The sequence below is a fragment of the Podarcis pityusensis genome, assembly GCF_964106645.2.
Source record: "Podarcis pityusensis genome assembly, chromosome: 15".
NCBI classification, from domain to species: Eukaryota; Metazoa; Chordata; class Lepidosauria; order Squamata; family Lacertidae; genus Podarcis; species Podarcis pityusensis.
In genome coordinates, this window is record NC_138040.1 from 20,314,524 (window position 1) to 20,334,636 (window position 20,113).

The window sequence follows — 20,113 nt, forward strand, 5'->3', positions numbered from 1 at the left end:
ATTAAATTGGAAAGCACGTTCTCCTCATGAGCCTGGGGGGCCGAATGGAGATGGCATTTTAAGAATTCCTCCTCCGTACATACCCCTTCTTCTTTTTTAACTAAAGGAAGATGAGCCACAGGTCTTTGGGGATTCTGACTCAGGCCACAGGTAAGGAAAGCCAATGAAGGGGAAAGGCTTATGTAAATATTCCTGACCATTAGCAGGAATGCTGTCCTAGCAGTTAACATTTCAGACCAAAGCTACAGTTGTGGATGTTGTTTTTTACAAATGTTTTCTTGTATTAAAAATAGCAACACCATGCCTGTATATAGAGAATTGGTGCATGTAAACATACAAGCCTCAGAGTAGTTGGTCTTGTTTTGCAGGTATATTACTCAACACATCATTGATACAATAATGATACATTAGTGGTGGATTTATACTAGACCATCCACTTATCATTCTGCTTTATTAGTTGTTCTGTGATACTTCCCTGATGTTATCACACTAAGCACAAATGACCAGTGTAGAGTAGTGGTTAGAGTGCTGGACTAGGACCTGGAAGATCAAGGTCCAAATGCCCCCTTTACCATGAATTTCACTGGGTAACCTTAAGACAGTCACTGTCTGTCAGCCGAAACTACCTCACAGGGTTGTTGTAGGGAATAAATGAGGAAGGGGAAAACCATGTCTGCCACCTTGAGCTCCTAGGAGAAGAAGGTGCAATATAAATTGATTAAATGCATAAATAAATTGCCATCTGGTGGGCACTCTTGCACTATAGCATAAGAAAAAGCTGGACAAAATATCCCTGGAGCATTTGTGCTATGAAAGGTTACAGGATTTTAGCAGAAAAACTGTGAGACATGCACTGAATGGAAATGAAGCATTATGCCCATCTCCAAATATTTGAAGCTGCAAATATTGTTGAAAGTTTGATAACATGTAACACCCCTGATACCATAATGTGAACAAATAATCATAAAAGCACAATAAAAGGGATGCCCAGTGGTGCCATATGACTGCCTTTGATGGATAAGATGAAGATATAATCTCATCCAGCACTCTGTCCCCAGCAGCAGCCAAATAGAAGTCTCAAGGAAACTTACAAATTCTAGCAGGAACCACATATTTCATTATGTATCAGAGCACCACCCCAGAACCAACTTTTGTTGACATTGTTAAGCTCTGGATTATGTAAGTGTGTGAGTGCTAGCAATAGAGAAGGAATCAACCTTACTCAGATTGCAAACTGGATTCACCTCATCTGATCTAGGCAGATCATGAACTGGATCACATCAATGGTCCACTTCAGAATCTGCAGTCTAGGCGATTCCCTTATGAGGTGGTCAGAAGGTTGAACACTGCCTCTGTTCTCCCAACCCCAATTTTTACCCTTTAAAACTTTTAATTTCCCAGACAATGTGCCTCTGTTTCACCAACAAAGTAGATACAGTTAGCAGGCAAGTTCCAGAATTTGTGGTGTATTTATCATAACCCAGCCACATCTCTACACCAAGACACAAAATAGGTTCACCATTGATCCACATACAGATAAATTAGGAGGAGATCTTCAAACACAGCAGTGTTTTTAATGTGCTTTTCCCAACAGCAGCTTTCTAAACATCAGCCTAAGAATGACATAAGCATCAGGGTGCAAGCTGAAGCTCATGCATTCATATTAGTGGACTTCTTGGATCAAGGCCTGAATTTACAGTCTCAACATGAGAAGGCTGCTAGCTGGAGTTTTAACTACGGTTTAATCTGATGCTGAGTTGTAGATTGCCTGCTGTGAATCTGTTGCTTTGTTTTATTTTTATTTTTTTTGTCATATTTTAATTATTTAGATTCCATTTTTCATTTTACTGTTTTGTGTAACCTGTCCCGGGATTATGAAATTGATGAGATATAAGTGCAATCAATCAGTCCACAAAATATCTTCTGAATACAGATGAGCAAAATACATCTGGGGAGATGATGCTACTCTTTGCCAACCCCTTTTAACTCTCCTCAAAATTCTTCAGATGTTTTACTCAAGTGGGAAGCTCTAGATTCATCTCATAGTTTCATTTTATATGAAATTTGGTAGCACAACTAGTTCCTAGGGCTTGCTTTCATTAAAAAGGCTACTGACTGATTAAACAGAGTCTAGATCATTAAGAGTCACACATTATTTCCTCCCCTAAACCAAATTTGTATGCTCTCTTGATGAGCATCTGTCACCTTTCCAGTCTACTAACTTTTCAGCTACGATGAAGAATGATGTAGATACTGGAACAAGTGTTGGCCCAATACCATATTTCCTATTTGCTATGTCTTCTCTCTCTCTCTCTCTCTCTCTCTCTCTCTCTCTCTCTCTCTGTGTGTGTGAGAGAGAGAGAGAGAGAGAGAGAGAGAGAGAGTGCAAGTGCATAATCATTTCAGAAAAAGCTGATAGAATTGTGTTCAGATATTGGACTGGAAGGTCTTCTATACATGCATGATGCTGGCCCTATGCTGATAGGATGCAGAAAAGCTAGGTGGATGGATGGACTAAGACAGATAGAAAAATGCCACAAGGAGAAGAACTATGCATCTGACAGCTTTTCCTGCCTATCAAAGCTTTCTTTGCTTCGAGGTTCTGACATCTGATTAATTATGTCAAGTTTGCTCATTCAAAAGGTTCTAGCCCTGACAGCCCTTGCCTTTTATCCTCATAATGTTTTATTGGTGAGCTAAGTCCCTGCTTCCCCTCAAAGGAGGAGGGGCACAATTTGCCAGACTGCATCACCTGGCCCTGCAAGCCACAAGATAACAGGGGGCATGGACTGACAACCACAGGGGTTTGTTGACTCAGGTTGCTTTTGTGGTTTGGTAATACTAAATTTGCTGTGGTCTCATTGCCTTGACATTTCTTCAACCAAATCCAAACGTACCACCATGGAGGCAAAATGTCATTAGCCCTACCAAAAGCCATTGCACTCAAGTATATATTAAACACTTTGAGGGGTTTTTCTACAATCAAGCGGTATATAAGTTTTGTGAAATAAATAAGTAATAAATAAACATGGACGATCAAGTGGAAATTAGACAACACAGGTAAATGAGCAGGATTTTGGAAATAGCGTTCTATTTGCCACTCTCTCACACACTCAACCCCACTTCGAATTGCACTGTAAGGCTACATAATCAGTTCCTGGCAGATGAAAGCATTACAAAAGGGACTTCCTGCTTCACAATTTAGTCTCTCAACTCTGACATTACCTCTCATAAAAACAAAGTTTGTGATATGGTAGTAAAAAAGCCAAATGAGTCATTAATAAATACAGTGGTACCTCACAAGAAGAAAAACTCGCAAGACGAAAGAGTTTTTGGTTTTTTGAGTTGCTTCGCAAGACGAATTTCCCTATGGGCTTGCTTCGCAAGAGGAAAACGTCTTGCAAGTTTGTTTCCTTTTTCTTAAAACCGTTACAGTAATACAGGGTGCATTGCTTGAAGAGGTGCAGTTGCGACTTGACTTTGAGGAGCAACTCATAGCACGCGGTGTGGTAGCCTTTTTTGAGGTTTTTGAAGACTTTTTTGAAAAAATGGAAACCGTGCTTCGCAAGACGAAAAAACTCTCAAGACGAAAAAACTCGCAGAACGAATTAATTTCGTCTTGCGAGGCACCACTGTAAAAGGGTTATCACAATCCTTGGATGGCTGAGATACCTATTAACAGATGAAGGCTTGAGGCTTCAAAATGGCAAGTTGTCCAGAGCCATGGATGGATGTGACTGCAGTGGAATTTTTGAACCTAGACTAGCCAACACAAGATCCTTGAGATTTATTTTGAAGACTTCACCTTGACAGTGCCCTGTAACTTCTAGGCACCATAGCTCATCAACTGAAGATAAAACAAGTGATGCTGAAGGTGAAAAGAGTTAACTCTCTTTAGCTGAAGGCAAAGCAATAAAACAGAGAGGAAGGGAAGAATTGGACCATGCTGCCTTTGCCACAGCTATAAATGATGTGGCTTCAGGGTGCCACCTACTGATCAATAATGTCACCTTCTTAGCCTGCTGTAATGCTCCTAATGGGTCAGACTCAAATGCTTATTGCCAACTGTAACAATTTGGTGGTCAAAAAAGAAAACTATTAAATGCTGGTGGTGAGACACAAGCACCAAACTTCATGGCATCCAAATACCACAATAAATTATTTAGCTCTGACATCGATGATATAGCTACAAATAAGAATTTGAAACAGGTTGAAATGCATTTTCCATGTGCTGCTTTTCAACTATCATAGCTTCTCCTTAAAGGACCCTGAGGCCCCTACAGCTGCACCAGAGATCCCTACAACCCTTTAGAAAAGGGATCCTCATTTGAGAACCACAACACTTAAACAGGCCTGACCCCTCTTTGAAACTTGTAGTGTAGACAGGTCAGAAGCATAGAACAACGTTCACTTGGTATCTTTCTAAGAGCACCCTCTCTGGGCAAAATGGGGAGTTCTGTTTTAATAAACTGACCCAACGAACCAAGGAATTAGCATACACGTTGCACAAGGACACTAGAACAAGGTGTGATAACAAACCGGTGAACCTCATGCGGCGCTTCTTTAGAAGAAAATCGTTGACTTTAATACTCAGACATGATTTGCATGGAGGGAGAAAGTCATCCTTCGAAGACCCTTTACAAGATCTTTCTTATGACAAAGCAGATGTGAAAGCGTGAAGAGTTCTCTGCCCTCCCTTCTCTCCTGTCAAATATTATAATCATCACCTTCCAGCCTGCTGAACAATCAAAGCCTGGCCTATATTCACAGGAGTTCCTACTATACGCTGCATGCATAGCAACAAGTAAAAGAAACAAAAGGCAGAAGTAAACAGCCAAGAGAGAAGACAGAACCGGCTGGCAGGTGGACAGCAGGAGAACGTTCCATGGAAGCCACGGAGGGAGGGATACTTCATTGTCTAGGGATGGAAGGGTCTGTCCACTTTGGTTCTCTCAGATTCTCTTTTTTCAAGTCTTAAATTTGGCTCCCCACTTTTTGCAGCAATTTTACACAGCATTTTAATATGTATGTCTCCCAACATACACATTTTTGCGATTAATCCCCCCCAATGCATTTTTTTATGTTGCTTTCACTAATCTATTCATTTTTATGCACATTTGCTCCTATGCTCTGTAAACATTGTTTGGCTAGAGAACTGCATTGCAAAATTTGGAGGAGTGTGAATTTCTAAGGATAGATGTGTTTTGGTTCATGTGTTGTTCCTGAAAGTGTTGATTTGATAGCTCCACCTTTGAATGCAAATGGAATCAAATTCCTCTCCCCCACCATCCCTACCAGGGTCCCCTTTCTCCCTCCTCACTACGCCAGTTTCCACTCAGATCTCATTCTCAAATGCCCTACACAAAAGGCTCATTTTATTATTTAAATACACAGATATTCCAGCAATTTTGGGGGGTGAAAATGTCCGTGATTCTCTCTCTGCCTGTCTTCTGCAGCCACTGAGGCCAAAAGCAGCAACAAACCTGACTTTCTTGCTAGATAGAAAATATATCCACCACCAGCCCTGCTCTGCTACGCAGAATTTGCTCTCAAAGAACCAGTGCTTTTTTTTCTGGGGGGACACATGGAGACGCATACCCCTAAACATTTTGTGAATCTAAGTTTGGCTTCATTGAGGGGCAGTATTTCAATATGAGCAGGAAAATGAGAGTACCCCTAAACATTTATTTTAAAGGGAAAAAAAGCACTGCAAAGAACCATCTGGGCTTACTTCAACGCTTGCTCACAATAGTTTATTTGGGTTGTCTGCAGCAGCAACTTGTGCACTGCCATGGCATGGACCTATGAGCCAGGTGAGCATGTCGAATAAAATAAGGGAATATGCAGTTAAATATTTTGTTACAATTATAAGGTATGGGATGTGTGATAGGAAAAACAGTGACATACCCTCTCCACCATATAGTACCAATTAGTGTTGACAAACTGCCATATCTGTCAATGGAACTTGGTTGGGATTAACTTTTGTTTTCAAATTTATTTGCTGTATTTTTGTCCTGCTTGTCAGACAATGGTTGTCTCCCAAAGCAGCTCACATCAGTTAAAAGGACAGGCAGGGAGGGAGCCCTTTGCTTACGGATGAAGAAGACCAGGCACTTAAGGGAAAGGCAGTGGAGAGAAAAGGTTAGAGGAGGGAGACAAGTTCTTGCAAAACTCCCACAATCTTCCAAGTTAAGGAGGCAGCAAATGATTATTTCTGGAATCATGGCACGTGGAGATAATTCATGAAACATGGAGCAATAAACGTGCACTATATTCCATTAGTTTTCTAGAAATGGCTTTTATGCTGTGTGGAAGCTCAAATACAATGTGCAAATTTACAATAAGGAAAATGGAATAGATGACCACGTGAATACAGCCATAAATAAACATGCCTGTGTACAGAAAATATTAGTCACCTGGTCTACAGAAACCCACAGTTACAGCATCTTTTCTTAACAAAGTTTGTCTCTCCTAAGCCACTTTATTGCTGTTCCACTTAGAATATCTCCAAATGTAGGTTTCAGGCACGGTGAATCAGCATGTTTAGCACTCAAAATTGAGACAATATGAAGGAACCAAATCTTCCCTCTTCTAGTCCTTCTGGGGACAGAAGGGACTTTTCAGATGCAAGAGTGCAAGCAAAAGAGAAACCTGAAATTAACCCTCTATTTTCTTGTGATTTCTGTATCCATATTAGCAGGGTTTTGCCATGAGCTGACAGACTTTGTTCCTCCCACATTTCAGAATAAGACACTGTAGAATAAGTGCATAAATACATAAGGTAAGAAATTCAGCATGAACCTGACATCCACCATGTTCTTGAACATGAAATGCTAATTATATTAGTCACCTAACTATTCAAATTAGCTGCAATATTCCAGCTCACAAAGTGTTTTTCTGGAAGTTACTCACTCACCTGTCCTTGCACTCTCTCTAAAACCACTCCAAAGAATCCCAAAGAAAGTTTAGTGCATTGAGTAGGGCAGTCAAGTCATGGAGCAACCAATTCATTCTTAATGATTCACTTCCAGCTTCCAGCAGTCAGACATTTGTGGGTACTCCAAGTATCCTGAGCTTGGAAATCTTTATGCTTCTTTATTTCTTGCTCAGCTCTCAAATGAAGAATAAACAGAGCCAGGAGTGGCTTCATTCTGCTCTGCAAAGAGCAAGTTGTGGTCCTGGAGCTGCACAATGAATTCTGCAATCCACTCTGGATATTCGCAAGGAGGGCAAGTGAGGCTTGCACCACCACATCAATTCATTCAACAGGAGCAATTGTTTGCTGTAATTAAAGGCCCCAGGTCTTTTTGTGTAAATGCACTTCACTCTTGTTCATATTAAATCTTGTTTTATTGTTTGGCTTGTTTCAAGGCTAAAAACTATTATTTTTGTACATTTTATTTATTTATTTATTTTACATACCATTCCATGCATCATGACATCCACAAAATCATAAGTACAAGAGTGGTCTTCTTGGGTCAGAAAGAAAAGACTGAAACATTGCAAAGGTCCAAGTTTACTGAGAATGCTGGGAAGTCACTTAGGTAAGCATGATTTGCAAGCAGATCCCTTGAAAGCCTCAAAGGTTTCAAAATGGTCACTGTGAAATAATAATCTTGCTGCGGTGATAAATAGGAGTGCATCAAAAATTCCTGTTGTGCTGTTGCCTGTGTGCACTCCTGCACTTCAGTAATGGGTGGGTGGTGCAAGTTATCCAAAGGAGAGGAAAGCTATGGCTAACTCAACAAGGGCTACATTTCCGACATCCTCATGGTAAAGCAGCAAACATATAATCCACACATCCTGAAATGAAGACCTAAGTCGTGCATGGATTTAATGAAAGCCCGCAGTTTTATCGAAACATACAGGGACCCACAGTAAGAGAAACTTTCTGAAATGCAGTGAACTATCTCATAGTGAAGAAATCTTAATGTTTAAGGTGAGACCTAGGGGGACATTATCCTGCTGTCTACCTTAAAATGGTCTCAGTTTCCAAGTACTAGATCTGCCCTGTATCTGATCTGTGCTTTTCTTTATTTATTCACTCAGAGATGTGCTAAGACAGCACCAGATGGCTTTCCATCATTACATGTGGCAGATGCAGATGAGGTGAAGCCACCAAGCATAAAGAAAGCTGCCTTCTGATAGTTCCTCTCCACAAAAGGTTGTGAGAAGTAGCTGGGTAAGCAACCTTTTTAGTCAAGCTTCCTCAGGGTACTAGCCACACAAGGCTGCCTCAAGAGACAATGGACTGTGCTTCCAGGAGTGAAGTCAAACAACTGTGTTTGCAACACCAAAGTGACTTCCTGGGATGCAATCCTGGGCAGTGTGTATGGTGGTCTTTGGTTGTCCACATGACTAAACCCCCTTCTTGGCCTTGCTGATGTGGTCCAAAGGAAAGCAGACCAATACATTTGGCACCAACTTGAAAGTAAGAGTTGCCAGAAGGACATATACAAGGAGACATCCAACCACCTCAGGGACTCTACTGCAGATTTGTGCAGGGTTTATTCCTTAACCTTTTCTTCTCTCAAAGATATCCCACAAGGCAGTGGAGGTTTAGGACCAGAGCTTTTCTTCTCCTAAATGGTCTGCCTTCCCAGGTTGACAAGTCCCATCTGCCCTTCAATTCCCTCTACAGAATATGCATAAACTGCCTTCTTGACTATTGGACTGACTATTGGTCTCATCCACTCAATCCACCGGAGCCTGTCTTTGCATGCAGGGTAAGTCCCTAACTCACTGAGGGTTTGAGACCCATCGGCTATCCTCATACCCATCAATAAAGACAAAGAATCACATCCAAGTCACTAGGCAGGCAAGCTTTATAAAGTTAGTTTTCTTAGGTCAGGGCTGAGTCGGTAATAGAATCTGGCTGGTGGGCCAGATTCTTACCCCCAACACTACAGGCCAAGTTTGATAGGTAGGTGGGGATGCCCACCTGCCAATCACCCAATGTTACAATGGATGTCAGGTGACCTGCATTTGCACACTTTCCTAGCCCCAATCATCAGCTGACCACCAGACCTTGCAAAGAGCAATATAAACCCAAATGATCAACTTAAACCACCAACATGCAACAGATGTATGCAAGGGCAGCTGGACTCATAACATTTATTGTTGGCTAATACCTTTTACTGGCTGAGCTGCAAGCTGTAATAGAAGAGTTGCCAGTCTGTTGTCTCAACATCAAGAGTTGCCAAGATATGTTTGTTTTGCAGTTTCTGACAGATGGAGGATTGATGCCCACCGTATCTGATGAACTGCTTTCCTTAGACTTTTAAGAGAGCATGGAAAATCCCTTTAAGACCCCCTTGCCTGTCCTGAAATCACACTAAAGTGGAACAAATGTGCTCCGGGTACTTCTCTATGGGCTTATGCCTAATCAGTGGCAACTTCCTGTCACTCTAGTGCCCAGCAGTGGATAAGAGATGATAGCTCTGTGGAGTGTGGACCCGGATTAATATCACTTTGCCATATTAATTAACTAGCAAGGATGGCATAACTGAAAAGGTTTGACATAGCTGAAAGCTATGGTCTTCTGCAAAATGAGTCCCAATGATTTAGCAAAATTGGCTGTAACAGAAAGCTCTGCTGAGTATTTCTCAAGAGACGACATTTTCAGTTAATGGTGCATTGCTCCCATATCCGGAATGAAGACACAAGGCAACAATATGGGTTGAACGAGGGCCACAGCTTTATTAAATACAAAGGCTGCTCTGCTGCTTACTTAGCCATTTAACTGTCAACTTCCCATCCAGACCTCAGTGTTGATGTTGTATGTGGGAGCTAGCTGCTCACTACAGCATCCAGCGAGGTCCTAGGTTCAACCCCTGGCATCTTCAGATAAAAGGGGCGGGAAACACTTCTTCCTGAGACCCTAGAGAGCCAGTGCTGGTGATACTAGACTACACTAGCTAGATGGACGAATACCTAATCATTCAAAGCAGCTTCCAGTGTTTATTTGTTGCAAACAATGATGTGTATGCATGCAAGAGGCATCAGAGGCATACCTAGCCTTCTTTGCAGCATTGGGAAGGAGATGTATTGGCATTCCTCACCACCACCAGACCATGAACCAGAAACTCAACAAGTTTGCTTTTCATCACCTTTCATGCTCTGCCAGTGACTTCCTACATGACCCAGAGCATGGCCTCCTGGGGAGAGGGCAAGCAGGCTCTTAGCCACTCCAAGCCACAGTGGAGTGGTACGATTTTTGTGGGGGGGGGGGTGGCCTGCACCCTTGGTAGGAGCCAACCTGGCCAACCCCTAAGTATGCCCCTTGTGAGTCATCACATATTAATCATTTTTGCATCATCCAGTGTCAACTCCAAAATGCATTGCTTTTAAATGAGATAGCATTTCTATTAGACGACCCTAGACTTAGCAAGCAACAGCCAATGATAGCACAGGTGTACCAGCACATGTGAACCAGCATGAAGACAAGTGGCCAGGGTCACTTCCAGGTGACCTGCTTAATATCGAGCAATCATTCTGATTGTTTTGCACCCACTTTGTTGGGAGGTTAGATGACTACAGCTGTGCACAGAGCATTCATTCCAATTTGTTGGCGGGGATGTTGTACAATGTTGCCTCGAACAATTGTTATTCTCAAGATTTTGGTGCACTTTCCTTAGTACAAAAAAAAAAGTCCTAGCTTTGAGGAGAGGAGCAGATTTGTTGGGCAAGAGCACAAAAACAACTTTAATTGTGCAACCTGAATTTGTTGGTATGTGACTGAATCCCACCTGAAAACAGTAACCATCAGGATGCACCATGTACCCATCAAACTACAAATTAACAATAAGCCCACCCAATGTCAGATGTCAGTAAGGGATATCTGTGCCCCCTCGCTTTGCTTCAGTTGTGAGTTGCGGCATGAGTCTGGTTCATCATGCGAGGTCCGCGGGATGTCCTTTCATCCGTGCTTGCCGCTGGGGAGATGCCAAACTCCCAACCCAACTTGGCCAGTCGTCACATGCTGAAAGCAAGGTGGAAGAGAGCAAAACGTCCTGGAGGAACTGACATTTGATCTCAGATCCCCACACATAGTGTACTTGTCTGTGAGCACAGAACAAAGCAGTCTTTCGTGGTGAGAGAGCCTACCCAGGGCTTTAAGTGGTGTCATGCTGAATGACCCTGATTAGGCTAGGAGCACAGCTGGGGGAACCAACGGCAGTGCAAAGTTGCATAATTACATGCTCCAGCCTCTGCATTCTGGATGGCACAGAAGCATCACTATGGAGCTCTGACATACGCAGCTGGCAATAGATTCAGAGTGGGCAGAAATGGGAAAGAAATCCTGCAATGGAGCCTGTTCCTCTGCCCTCAAAAAATGCCCTCCATGTGGCAGCCAATGTGGAGTTAGCAGGCATGAAGGAAGAGAGTGGGGTACACTTGGATGCACTTCCTCATGGCATAAACTAAGCAAACAAACAAACAGGGAGCATGGCACCTATCTGCATGCAGACACTTATACATACCCTTGAAGATACTTTGGGGTGGGGAAGGAGCTGGCATCTTAGCAGAGGAGGAGGTGACAAGCGAGGAAACTCAGGGGACCTGCCCTACTCAGAAGAATTATTCAAAAATCAGGAGACAGAAATCAAAGTTGAAGATCAGCCTTAGCACTTTGCATCTTCAAAGAGTCTCGCAAACAACTAATTAATCCCGCCGAGGCAGGTGAGCATTGTAGCAAATCCATAGGCTACGGTTGTCACTGCACCAACCAAGAATACTGCCACAGTGACAGCTGGGGGCATTCCCTTCTGTTTGTTCCAGGAGCACACATGCCCCTAGACACTGAAGACGAAGCAGAAATCCTCTTGAAAGGCACAGGGTGGATTCTCACAGGATTCAAGGCTGGCTTTGACCTACAAAGTGCTGAGCCCGCTTGGATCCTCCACATCTACTTTAGGGACTGCCTCCATCTCCCTTTAGGGACTGTGCTCCATCAAAACCATTTAACAATTGCCTAAAGACCACTTTATGCAATCAACCGAAGCTTCTCCTGGGCTGTGCCCACGTCAGGTTACACAGATGGAAAGGTGTGCTTGTTTGAATGTCATCACAAATTAAAGGCGCACCCCCTTCCTCCTTTGTGGCAGAACCAGAGGGAGGAGGATACCAGTGATTTATTCTCAGGCTTGTGTTGTGCAGAGGAAGCTGTCTTGTACCCAATAAGTCAATTGATTCATTTAGCTCAGTACTGTCTACACTGACAGGCAGCAGTTCTCCAGGGTTTCAGATAGGAATGCTCGCAGCCCTACCTGGAGGTGCCAGGGATTCATTCATTTATATCCCATTGTACAAGTATGTCTACAATGCCATATCATAAAATTTCAAGGTGGTGTACAGCAGTGTGTGTGTACACACACACACACACAATTAAATTCAAAAACAATTCAATTTAAAATTCAATTTAAAAACAATTCAAATGTGCATCACTGTGACTGGCTAATTAAACAGCTTCAAAGGCCCATTGGCATAAAATTGAACCGGGGACATTTGCATGCAAAACAAATGCTCTCCCACTGAGCCACAGGCCTTCCACTGTGAGGCTTGGGCCTAAAATTGCCCCCACTCTGGTCAAGTGATGGGGACAGGACCCTTTGCAAGTCCTGCTCCTGCCTAACAGTCAGGAGGCAAGTAATTCCTCCTGTTCCCCACCACTAGAGTTGCTGTGTTTCCTGCTTTGCAGAGTACAGTCCTCTATTTTGAATAACTGCCAGAATACAGACCTCTGTTTGAAGGTGTCCTCTGTTCCAGAGCTGCCCAACTGGTTTAAAGGTAAGAAAGAGCTGGTAGCAGCAACTGGTCAGCAGACTGAATGGGAATGAAAGTCATCTGGTGCCTCCCCCACTAAGGTGAGATGTATTTCTATTTAAATTATACTCATTATTTCTAAATTTGCACTTATGCGTATCAGGTACCATTTGTAAATTTTATGCTGATTTCTCTCCTTTTCATCTTCTTTCTTGGTGGTGCAAATCCTCTTTCTTCACAATGCCAAACTGGCCATCCTACCTGCTGCTATTGGGCTTCGGCTGATCACTCTTCCTAAGGGCCAATCAAATGACTTTCAAGATTACAAGCCACAGGTTTGTGTGTGTATACAGAGAGAGAGAGAGAGAGAGAGAGAGAGAGATCTCACATATAGGCTCAGTTTGCCTATCAGTTTAAAGTAACCATAGTTAAACCACACCATGGTTAAAATGTGAATGCACAGTGCGCTAGTGTAAACTGCTGAAATTGTGGGACCTTCTCTCTTATCCTGCTCTTGCACACTGCGAGGAACCATGCCATGGTCTGGCTTAGTGTTATGTCCCAATTCAGGACTCAGCTAGATTGGTAAGGAAAAAGCATTTTATATGTGTTCTATATGTGATATAACACAGTAACACCAGATAGCACTGTGGAGTCCTGTATTTCCCTACCAGATTTCCCTGTATGAGTTTACAACGCATTTAACTGAATTGTTCCTTTGATGTGCCTAGATCCATCCTCAGACAGGTTGGTTTCCACCCAAAACAAAGCATCAGCGGTAACCACAAAATGTGGTTAATGCTTGTTTGTAGAGAAGCCAAGTAGAAGCCCAGGTTTAGGTGTAATAGACCATGGCTTATTTCCCAAGCAGGTTAGTAGAAGCAAGAGGAGGAGCCAAGTCATTTCATCAGCATGCTGGAATGCACTGTGCTCACATTTAAACCACAGTTTAGTTTTATTTTGGTTTAAAGTGATGTGCAAATCAGGACTCTCTCTCTCTCTCTCTCACACACACACACACACACACACACACACACACACACACACGCCTTCTATCTTCTTTAGTCTTCTGCCTCTACCACTTGATTCTCTTGACAATGTTTCAAGTGACACCAAGTATCCTTTCTTGAGTATCCTATCCATGCACAACTGCTTGTACTGGGATCTGGGAGCAGCACGCAATGAATTCCTTGCCATCACACCAGAAAGAAGACTCAATACAAACTATAATATGGGTGAACAGGTTACATTTATTAAAATAAAACAAGGAGAGAATCTGCAAATCAATGGAATTGAACTAATTAACCCAATTAAACACATTTGGGCAGGTGGGTTGCAATAAATGGGAGGATATCATCACTCCCGTTTCCTGAGCAAACTTCCAGCTGCATGTTGTAGTCACAAAGCGAGGTTTGGTTTTAAAAGAAAATCGTCCTCCACCTTGCTGCATGCACCATGGGTGTAAGAACCTGACATGCTTACTGAGGCCACATTGGCTAACATTCACCTCAATGCCCCTGCTAGGCCAAGCCCTCAATAATTTCTTATGTCCTCTCACCTGCCCTGGTGAAATTCCTCTTAGCCAGATTCTCCAGTCACGTGGGCAACATCCAACAGTGCAAAATAGGCAAAAAAGAGAAGACCCCCAAACTAAGCAATGTCTCCCCTCAAATTCCTACTCAGTACCCCCAAAAAGGATGACTCGCAGAGCCCACATTGCCAAGGCCAAGAAGGTGGGCATTACCAGAAGAAGAATGAAGAATGAGGGATGGAGCCAGTTTAAATAACTGGGCTGCCATTTCCCCCCTATATGACCAACATGAAGATCCACATATCTCCCTTTGTGAGAAACTATATCTCCTCTTATTCCAGGGGGGAGAGAGTGTGGCAAAAATGCCCTCCCCATTTAGAGGAGGGGACAGAATTGCTGGGGGGAGACAGAGAAGAGGGGGAAAGAAGACAAGAAAAAGATATCATTTAGAGGCCAATGCAAAACTTGTGGAGCAAGACAAGAAACTAATGAAAACTTTTGGGGCCCAAAAAAGAGGGAATCACTAAGGCAGCAGAACTCTACTCAAGCTCCCAGAAAAGGGACAGGTTAAACCCCTTTTGGAACAAAGGTTTGGGCATGGAGAAGCTAGCAACACATGCACAGAAATAGCAGATCCGTTTCTGGTGTCATATCTTAGCAACAGAAGATACAATCAACATGGATGAGCTCTTTCCCTCTTGGTTCCTTTAAGCCTTTGGAATACAGGTTCAAATACAGTTCTGCAAACAAGGCAATCTTCACAGCTTATAGACTTTCAGATCTATAGACTTGTTTCTGACCAACATCCTTGCACTGAGCCAAGTTTAACAGGGAACACACTCACCTGCCTAGAGGCCAAGGCATATTATTTTTCTAGACAGTCTTCCAGTAGGTTCAGGGGGGCATATTTGGGAATGAGAAGCAATGCCATTGGCTTCAGAAGAAAACGGTTTCATTCTACATTGCAGGGGGCTGGACTAGATGACCTTTGGAGTCTCTTCCAACTCTACAATTCTGTGATTATATGGGCTGATCTTCACGTCCTCACATTTTTCTTCTTGCTACCTTGCTATCTTCACTCCTTTTCCTCCCTTTGACATTTGGATTGAATGCACCTTGAAGCAGAGACCTATCAAGTTTGTTACTGTTTCATTTTGTGCTGCTGCTGCTGCTTGCATTTATATCTCACCTTTTTCTTCAGGGAACTCAAGGTGGTACACAGGATTCTCCAGATGGCTCTCCAGATGTTCTTTTGTGGCTCTCCAGATGTTGCTGAACTACAATTCTTATCATGTTGGACTCCAAACAACTGTAAGGCTACAGGTTCTTTGTCTCTGCCTTAACTGGAGACTACATGAACTGAACCTTCCCAATTCTATTGCTGCTCTTTAACTCAGTTTAAAAAACATCCATTGCCCTTCTCATCATCACAGAGATTCTGTCTGGAAAACCATTGGCTGCACGCAGTCCTCTTTCTCTGAAAGTCTCTCCAGGGAGGAAAGCATTAGCTTCAAATTATTCCAAGATGGAAACCTCTCTGCCTTTACAAAGCTATGGAGTAAGAGTCTTCCTGTGACCAGACAAGGTCAGGGTTTCATTATTACATTAACCTTTCAGGTCTTCAGACTCTGCAAAAAGTAAATTGGCAGGGAGAAAATATATGGGGTCCTATTGGGAAGTAAGAGGACTAAAAGCGCCATCCAAACTGAAAAGGAAGATAATTAAAAACCAAGGAATCAGAGGGAGGGACCACAGTGAAGCCATTAAGACTAATAATGACTTGGCTATTGTATTTTCCACATGAACCTTCCAGTTTCCCTTCACCCCAAACATCTTATAAGCCTCTTTTTTCATTGTTTCATTCATCTCAAACAAACATCCAGGTATGATTAAGAGGACATCTAAACAACTTGTTCATTCTGATTTGTTTGCACAAAACTTGCATGGAGGTTACACAACATCTACTTTTTTTCATTCTGGTTTGTTTACATGGATGTTATACAATGTATGCTGTTTACTGAGCATTGAATTTATTAAGTATTCATGCCGATTTCTCAACAAGTGGAGGTTTCTTGGCACCTCTTCCATCGTTTCTTTTTTACCCCACGTTTTGCAGTGCATTTTCCCTATTGCTTTCCTTACCACAAAAAGGCTGGTTTTGTTGTTGTACAAGGGTGCCAGAGGCTTAAGTTTGGTAGTATGCAACTGAATCCCTCCTACAAAACAGTTCAGTCTCAAAGGGGGCCCCCCAAAATATGGCGGGGAGTGGGCAGGAACTGATCTCCAGAAGGACCCACCTCTGAGCATCTAGTCGGAATACCACAGGCAAAACAAGTTAGGATCATAGAAGCATGAGAAGCTGCCTGAGTCAGACCATTGGTCCATCTCACTCAGCATAGTTTACACTGATTGGCAGTTGCTCTCCAGGGTTTTAGGTAGGGACTTTTCCAAGCCTCACTTGGAGATGCCAGGAATTGAAACTGGGACCTCCCACATGCAAAGCAGATGGTCTACCACTGAGCTATGGCCCTTCCCCACAGTTGTGTCAGTTGTGGGACAGTGAATACGCTTGCTCAACAATCCATATCCTACCCCTGGAGCTTTTTTTTTTAAGTGATGCATAGGAAGAGCCTACAGAAATGATAATCCATATATTCTAAGATTCAGCTCCCCTGCTAATGAAGAGACCTATGGATAAATCTAAATTCACAAGTTTACATTCACCAGCTAAGATCACAACAGCACTTCACTTGAAATACTAGCTTGAAAGTATCCAAAGAGCTTCACGTGTGTTAATAGAGTAATGTAATCCATGGAGCAATATTGCAGAAGGGAGGGCTGAAGTATCACAGCTCGCCTAAGGCCAACTAGTGAATTCATGGCAATTTGACCCAATCACTTTCCAGCTTCATAGCTCATGCTTATATCAGCTTTTACACTACATCAGCTCTTTCTCATGGTCTCCCAGGTACTGCACTGAATCAACCCTGGATAGTAAACATTGGTCAACATGCAGCTTAGGAGAGTTGTTGAATCTCAAGTGCTGAGGTGCAAATTGGTCAGTGTACAAACGTCATGCAGGAAATGCTGTTTCAGAGGTAGCTAGAGCTCCATTAATCTCACATCCCCTTCAAGGAGTCTGAAACCAGGAGACTTCAGTTCTGCACTCAAGGCTAATAAAGCCCCCTCCCTCCCCATATCACATCTGAAGCTGTTAAAATAAAAAGACTTATTTAAAAAAAAAACTTCTCAACTGTCCTAAAACTGAATTTCTCAAGAAGAAATGTGTGCTCTCATTAAAATAAACAAAATTCCCCATTCAGCTTTCATACTCTGACATTACCCAGATACGGTGTCCTCAGTGACTTTTTTGGAAATAGCGTTCTTTGGTTAGGTGGTTGTTCATTATCAAGATGCCAGAGGAATGGTAGTTTATCACAAAACTGAAACCAAATCCCAACCTCATGATGAATTATGCACACCGGTTAGAATTCAAGAGCCACTTCTGTATACCATGGCCAAACTGAAGAGTGGAAGGTGGCCTTTGCACTGGAAGGTGGAGAGCTCTGTGCCTTTTGTCCCTCTGTCCACCCCAACATCCCACCCACCCCTCTGTAATTTAAGTGCCAAATGCATTTCCTCAAACTATTGGCATGAGAATGCATTATACCAAATACAACACGCATGTCTGTCCCTGTGCTCTTCGCCTGCACACCTACATCCAAAGCTTGTGGGGTCTTGGAATGTGGATAAAGTTTTTACACAAACCAGCCTCTGATGGAAACTGTGATGCACATGGATAGTAAATCCATGCAAGCCTAGCTGTGGCTCAAATCCGCCTCCCACCACAGTGAAAACTACCGTCAGGCTTGTGCTGAAAAGTCTGTTTGCAAAAATACTGATGTGGTATAGATTTTGTGCCTATGCTCTTGTAACACCCAGTGCAACACACACTCCTGCTGTGCATTTCAAATATGTGTATATTTCAGAGTAACAGACTGCTGAAGCTGTTTCCGAGGGCATTGCATGTTCAGAACTCTGACAATCCCAACAGCTCAGCAACACATATAAGGCACAACTCCTTCTCTATCGGTCCCCATCCCTCCCACCCTGCTCTTCTATTTTATATTGGGACAGATGTTCAGATGCGTATTCAGCTCCCCACACTAAGTGCCTGTCTGCGGAGCTCCTGCCCAGAGCCAGTTAGAGCTTGAATTACAATAAACCTATTCAGACCGGGGTTTGCAGCAAGAGGCAGCCGAGGGATCCTAAAGTCTTCAGTAAACGCTGTGATGGTGGCAGGAGACAATGATGCCTTCTGGATAAGAAAACTCAAGAACACCTGGTCTGTCTTCCAACACTGCAGCATCTGTAGCTGATGCCCAAACAATTAGCAGCTGGTGTGTGTGTGTGTGTGTGTGTCTGTGTGCGTGTGTGTGTGCATTGGTCAGTTTGGGGGATGAAGAAGAAACCTCACTCCTACCACCATCACTGTATAAAAGCCAGTGGGCTTTGCTATCTGAAAACAAGAGAAGGGCAGTGGACTTCTTTACGTGGAAATGAGGTACCGGTGCTGAGCCTGGGAGGGAAAACACTCCCAAACCATCTCCAACATCACCATCCATCACCCCCTACTCAATTTGCTAAGAAAGATGCCCAGAGGAGATGGAGAAGAAAGAGGAGGAGGAGAAGATTGGGATTGGGAGTAAAAGACTTCTCCAAAAAGCCATTGCAGGCAAGCACAAGCACACACACAAACACTGTGGGCAGATAATGCAAATCCCAGGGAAAGTACCATCTCCTATTCACAACGCAGGAGCAGCTGCTGTCCGATGCCGGCACAGCATCCCTCTGTGAGGAAACAGTGGCAAGATCCCTGAAGGACTAAGCGCCAGTTCTGATCCCAATCACCTCCTCTACATGCACATCCCAAAACGTGGCACATTAGTGCTGTGACCGGGGGGGGGGAGGGACACCCCTAACTAATCATAATCATAATGTGCACATCTGGGCGAAATCATCAGGTCTGTATCGCTGTGGCATGCAAAACGCGTCCCCCACCCCACCCCACCTCTTCAACCCTCCTCGTCTGGTCCATCTTCTTGCCTAGAGATATACGGGAGCGAGAGGGATTCCCCTGTCACCGTCCCTCCTTGTGGCATACCTGGGATGAAGAACAGGGCAGTTGTGGCCGTGAAGACGATCCAGCAGGCGGGATGATACATCTTGGGGGAGCTGCAATAGTCTGGAGCGGCTTGGCTGGCTGCTTTCCTCCGTGCTGAATTCTGAGTAGGTTTAAATCCAATGTTTGCAGAGGGAGGGAGCGCGAGTTGGAGAGAGAGAGAGAAAGAGAGATGGGGACAGGCAGTCAGTGTCTCTGATTTTTCCCCCCACTCCCCTCCCTCCCTCTCTCTCTCCCCCTCTCTTTTTCCACCCTGCACATAACACGCTAGCAGAAGAAGCCCCAGAACCAGCACTACCAGTCTGTACGGGGGTGGGGGGGGAGAGAGAACAGACCTCCTACCAGGCATTCATTGGTTCTGGTCTCCTGAGTGACATTCTCTGGCTCTTCTGCAGCTTTTTGACACTGTGGGGAGTTAAACGGCACTGCCAACTGCTCCCTTTGGTGCCCCTTGCTGTGCCCTCCCCTACTTCCAGATGTACCCCAATGCAGGGCACGGGGAGAGAGAGGGAAGTGTGTCGGGGGACACAGAGCCTTTGGCCAGGCTGAGGTCTTGGGTCAGCGGCTTTGAAACGGAGAAAGGAAGCAGACTCTTGTCAGTGTTGTGGATTGGATGTTTGTTTATTTCTCCCTGT

At 43.6% G+C, this 20,113-nt stretch overlaps 1 protein-coding gene across 2 annotated transcripts in view; it reads right to left on the reverse strand.

Annotated features, from left to right (window-relative positions):
* Positions 1-19,828, reverse strand: part of LOC308464327 (opioid-binding protein/cell adhesion molecule homolog) — a 775,089-nt gene extending 755,261 nt beyond the window's left edge. Inside the window, exons 1-2 of one of the 2 annotated variants that reach the window (XM_080983665.1) lie at positions 19,814-19,828; positions 19,461-19,581 (exon numbers count right to left, since the gene is read on the reverse strand). In XM_080983665.1, coding sequence (XP_080839791.1) covers positions 19,461-19,521 — 61 coding nt within the window. In that variant the 5' untranslated portion in view covers positions 19,522-19,581; positions 19,814-19,828. Of the gene's footprint in view, positions 1-19,460; positions 19,747-19,813 lie in introns of those variants that run through there. The other variant, XM_080983667.1, reaches the window with a different exon arrangement.
* Between the last annotated feature and the right edge of the window lie 285 nt (positions 19,829-20,113).